Below are 5,245 nucleotides of genomic sequence, written 5' to 3' on the forward strand. Positions count from 1 at the left end.
CGTGCTGGTTTATTCAAAGAATCACAGGTAAAATTAACATTACACGTCCAGATATCTTCCACCTCCAATCCTGCGCGCAGGCAGATGAAGAATGAAAAGACCCTGAACCATTAATGCCTATACATTTTATCACTTCGGTTGGGCTAGCCCCATACTACACAGGGACATCAAACCGTGGCATCACCTGATATGCCAGCTTTACAGCGGGCCGTAGCAGTAGTCAAAACATGGAGAGAATCAATGTGTATGAGTGTTGATTTCGTGGTGTGTATCTAAGAACATTCTGACATGACATCTAGTGACATGTCATGACATTACACATAAGAAAATATTATGATTACAATTACAGTTAAACATATCATAATAATAACAATATTCTTCCTGCCTGCTGACAGTCAAACTTTTCTATCTGGTTATCCTTGACCATAATGCACCCTGCAAGAAACCCATGAGAATGACTAAGCATGTAACAGCCTGAGCTAGACATCCTGTCTCCACTAAACATTTCTAATACAACAAATATCTAACCAATATCTATCTGACTAAAAAATACCTAACAACGTCGTAATAATAATATTAAACATCCTGTCTGCTAACAGTCATCAACTCTTCTCCCTAATATCCTTCACCAGATGTACCCTGTAGAAACTCATAAGCATACCTAAGCATTTAACAGTCTAACTATACATCCTATCTCCACTAAACATTTCTAATACATAAAGTATCTATCCAATATCTATCTGACTAAAAATACCTAGCATAGCCCAGTATCGGTGAGCATTGTTACCTGTCTTTGAATCCTCCCCTGTCGACCGACTCCTATTGTCCTGGTGGGCATGTTTGAGCAGAGATCTCAAAACAGAGTTGTAGATGGATGACAAGTTGTGCCTCAGTCCACCACCCCTATTTAATGAGGGGTGTTCTTTTTGGACAAAAATAGCTTCCTTAACTCCTGTCTCAAACCAGCGATGTTCTCTGGAGAGGATCTGGACTTCACCATCCTTGAAAGAATGTCATTTGTCTTTTAGGTTGAGGTGGACTGCTGACTCTGGTCCACTGGAGTTGGCCCATCTGTGTTGGGCCACACGTTTGTGGAGCGGCTGCTGCTGCTGCTGTAAGGTTCTAAGCTTTTCAGCTGACTATGACCTGGATAACCGAAAATATGCACGTACATGTTACTTCTATAGGTTGTTGCACTGTGGTGTTTGCTGTTTCTCCCTATGGATTAACTGTTCAGTAGAATGACGGCCGGGGGAAGAAACTGTCCTTGTCTGTGGTGGTTTTGGCAAACAGTGACCCGTAGCACTGCCCAGATGGGAGGAGGTCAAACACTTTGTGTCCAGGAGGTGGTGTGGGGAGGCGACAGTGGTGCAGTGGGTAGAGCAGTTGTCTCCCAACCAGAAGGTTGAAGGTTCAAATCTCGATGCCTACAGTCCACGTGTCGAAGTGTCCTTGGGCAAGACAATGAACCCCCCCCATTGCCCCCGACGGTTAGAGCCACTGGTTGAGGTGGTGCCGCAGATGGCTGCCTTGGTTCTGTACCGGAAACAAATTCCTTGTGTGTAGCATACTTGGCCAATAAAGGTGATTATTATTATGTGATTGATTGATGGATTTGGTCTCAACACTTCCCCTGCTCTTTTCTACAGCCTCTCTGCTGAACCCAAATCTGGAGGACAGAGTTCCTGAAATCACAGTCAACACGTTGACAACAAGACGTCAACTGCATCTGCATCCTGCTAAGTTTGAACAGAAGAGACTGATTCAGTTGTCCTCCTCAGTGTCTGATTATGGCAAACTGAAACGGCAGGAGTGGTTCCACAACAGTAGTTCTGTCCCCAACGGAACTGTTTCCATTTACAATGAAAACGCTCAACGTATCGAATATGTTTGCCATTATAACTGCTACTGTGGCTTTTACAATCCTGATCTAGGGAGCTGCCGTTACACCTCGGACTCCTTCATGTTTCATACCAACAGCTTCCATCTCCTTGTGAATGAAGACAACTTTGAGATCCTGGAATGGAAGGATACCTTTGATAGTTCACTGCCGGTCAGTACCTGCTCTGATCTTAACAGGTATGTAGGGGAAAACAAGCACAGTCTCATGCCAGTCATGCCAGTGGGTCTTGTTATGGGCAAGATCCATCCTTTATATTCAGCTAGTGACCCGCCCTACCAGGTCCTGACCATCTGTATGGATATTGACAACGTGCACGTTCACGACGTCCAGTACAACACTAATAGCGCTCAGATCCTCAAGTACCCCCAGAGACCATTCGTGTCTCTGCCATCACCAACAATGACTGCAGTCCAGTGTCAAAAACAACTACTCTCTCAAAGACCAATCGGGTGGAGAAAAGGTGGGACGTGGGCGGTTCCATCACAGCGGGTGTCAAGACAACCTTTTCTGCAGGTATCCCCAGTATTGCCTCCGGAGGTGTTGAGGTCAGCGTTGAGGTGACATTCCAGGCCTCAGGAGGACATACCTATGTAGAACAGGTTCAACACTCTATATCTGTAAAGCTTGATGTCCCACCAAACCACAGCTGCAAAGTCAGGCTGCTGGGATATAAGTACAAGGCAGACATCCCTTTCACTGCACGTCTCACCCGCACCTGCAAAAGTGGTGCGACCACATCAACATCCATCTCTGGGACCTACAACAGTGTCGAGGTTGGAGAAGTCCGGGCTGTGGTGGACAGATGTGAACCTGTTCCCGACGCCAGGCCTTGTTCCTAAAGACATCAGTGTATGTAGAATTTGTACTAAGCCTAATCGTCATTTACCACATGTACTGCAAAAAGAAATTTTAAATCAGGCCAACATGAGGCCTTGTGCATATTTGAGTATAGTAAATGTCAGAATTATTAGCAGCAGACGTTACTTTCAGTTATGCATCTTAAAAATGTAACTTGTTGCTTTAAATGTCTTTGAATAGTTATTTTGTAATTAACAAATAAAGTGGGTATCATGTTTTTCTGACCATGTAAGTTATTAAATACATGAGGTTCATCCACAGCAGCTGCTGCAGCTGTGTGCATGTTCAGTGGGACTGTTTGGATCTTCACTGGAGGCCGACAGCAGCGGCTGTAGTAGTACACAACTAGAAATGGAGGCCGGCTCACATTGTCTTTCCAGTTTGGATCCACAAACTATAAACTGATAAAAATGACATGTTCAGTGGCATCACTGGCTGTTTGCTGTGTCTCTACTTTGACACAATTGTTTTAGTTTCATATCTTATTTATGTTTTAGCTCCTCACATGTTGTTATAACGCTTTTTTTGGTTACAGGGCCGCATTAAGAAAATCTGTGGCCCTAGGCTGTTAGTTTTTGAGGCCCCTACTTTTTGTTTTTAAAACACATTAAAAACCATTTTAGCCCACACAGCTGTGCTTCTACTGACTGAAGATGAACGAAATCAGAGACATATCTTTATCACTGTTGTAATATGATACTGTGGTGTTTCTCAGTGGTAACGGATCAACAAGCTCATTGTTCCCACTGGTGGCGAAGAATGTCAGCTCTTCTTCTCCTTTTGGTGCAACCTTCTGATTTTCCACAGTTTCCAGCTCCTTTCTGCAGAGCAGGTGCTACTAATGCTAGATGATTCTGTTTCAACAGGTGAAGCGGTGCTGCTGTTAGCCATGCTCCAATGGCAAATTCACTGTTGTTTTCATCATCATCAGCTGTTTTTTTGAAATACGTTTTTGCTGACTGTTAGTGATTTTTGGCAGTCAGTTTTTTGTTTTCTGTGCCCCGCAAGGTGCTGGGTTCATCAGTCTTGAGGGGTTCACAGACAAGGTCAAGGTCAAAGTGTTTATTTGTCATATGCACAGTTAGGAAATGTGTTTCCCTGTACAATGAAATTCTTACTTTGCTGTCCACACGAATGCCACAAAATACAAATGAAATATAAAGTAGATTAGCAGTAACACAAATCTAAATAAGCAATAAACACAAATCTAAGGCACTTTAAAGCAGCATATAAAAAAACATCACAGGTGGAAGTACATGAGGTAGATTAGATAGTTTGGAGGTCCTACACTTCACACTTCTGAACCAGAAGGTAGGGAGGTGAACAGTCCATGCTGGGGGTGGATGGGGTCTTTGAGGATGGAGGCAGCTTTCATACACACTCTGCAGTGGTAAATGCTCTGCAGAGAGGGCAGTGGAGTCCTAGTGATCTTCTCCACAGTCTTTACCACTCTCTGCAGGCGCTTGCAGTCCATAGCAGTAGTGCTGCCATTCCAGACGGTGATGCAGCTGGTCAAGATGCTCTCAAGGGGTGTTCTTTTTGCAGCTATAGAAGTTGCAAAGGATCCTAGGCAACATGCCAAACCTCCTCAGGCTCCTCAGGAAGTACAGCCGCTGTTGGGCCTTCTTGACCAGCTGTGTGGTGTTAAGTGTCCGAGTGAGGTCCTCACTCACCCATCCATCCATCTTCGTCTGCTTTATCCGAAACTGGGTCACGGGGGCAGCAGCCTGAGCAGAGCCTCCCAGACTTCCCTCTCCCCACACACCTCCTCTAGCTCCTCAGGAGGAACCCCAAGGCATTCCCAGGCCAGCTGAGAAACATAGTCTCTCCAACATGTCCTGGGTCTGCCCCGAGGCCTTCTCCCGGTAGGACATGCCCGGAATACCTCCCCAGGGAGGCATCAATGAGGCATCCTAAACAGGTGCCCGAGCCACCTCAACTGGTTCCGCTTGATGTGGAGGAGCAGCGGCTCTACTCCAAGCTCCTCACGGGTGACCAAGCTCTGCACTTCATCCCTAAGGGTGCGCCCAGCCACTCTCTGGAGGAAGCTCATTTCTGCCACTTGTACCCGCGATCTCATTCTTTCGGTCATGATCCAAAGTTCATGGCCATAGGTGAGGGCAGGAACGTAGATCGACCGGTAAATTGAAAGCTTCGTCTTAAGTCTCAGCTCCTTCTTCACCACATCAGACCGGTACAGAGACCGCATTACTGCAGACACCACACCGATCCGCCTGTCAATCTGCCACTCCATTTTTTCCTCACTCGTGAACAAGACCCCAAGATACTTAAACTCTTCCACTTGAGGGAGCAACCCGCCCCAACCCGGAGAGAGCAATCCACCTTTTTCCAATTGAGAGCCATGGCCTCAGATTTGAAGGTGCTAATTCTCACCCCTACCGCTTCACACTCGGCTGCAAACCCCTCCAGTGCATGCTGTGCTTGAACTGATGAAGCCAACAGAACAACATCATCCGCAAAGCG

The 5,245-nt window shown here is 45.9% G+C and overlaps 1 protein-coding gene across 1 annotated transcript in view; it reads left to right on the forward strand.

Annotated features, from left to right (window-relative positions):
• LOC109957450 (natterin-3-like) overlaps positions 1 to 2,966 on the forward strand; it is an 8,221-nt gene extending 5,255 nt beyond the window's left edge. The window contains exons 2-3 of the mRNA XM_020595342.1: positions 1,650 to 2,122; positions 2,248 to 2,966. Coding sequence (XP_020450998.1) covers positions 1,650 to 2,122; positions 2,248 to 2,742 — 968 coding nt within the window. The 3' untranslated portion in view covers positions 2,743 to 2,966. The remainder of the gene's footprint in view (positions 1 to 1,649; positions 2,123 to 2,247) is intronic.
• Positions 2,967 to 5,245: the final 2,279 nt, after the last annotated feature.

This window comes from Monopterus albus, unplaced genomic scaffold, assembly GCF_001952655.1.
Source record: "Monopterus albus unplaced genomic scaffold, M_albus_1.0 scaffold26.1, whole genome shotgun sequence".
In the NCBI taxonomy this organism is placed as follows: domain Eukaryota; kingdom Metazoa; phylum Chordata; class Actinopteri; order Synbranchiformes; family Synbranchidae; genus Monopterus; species Monopterus albus.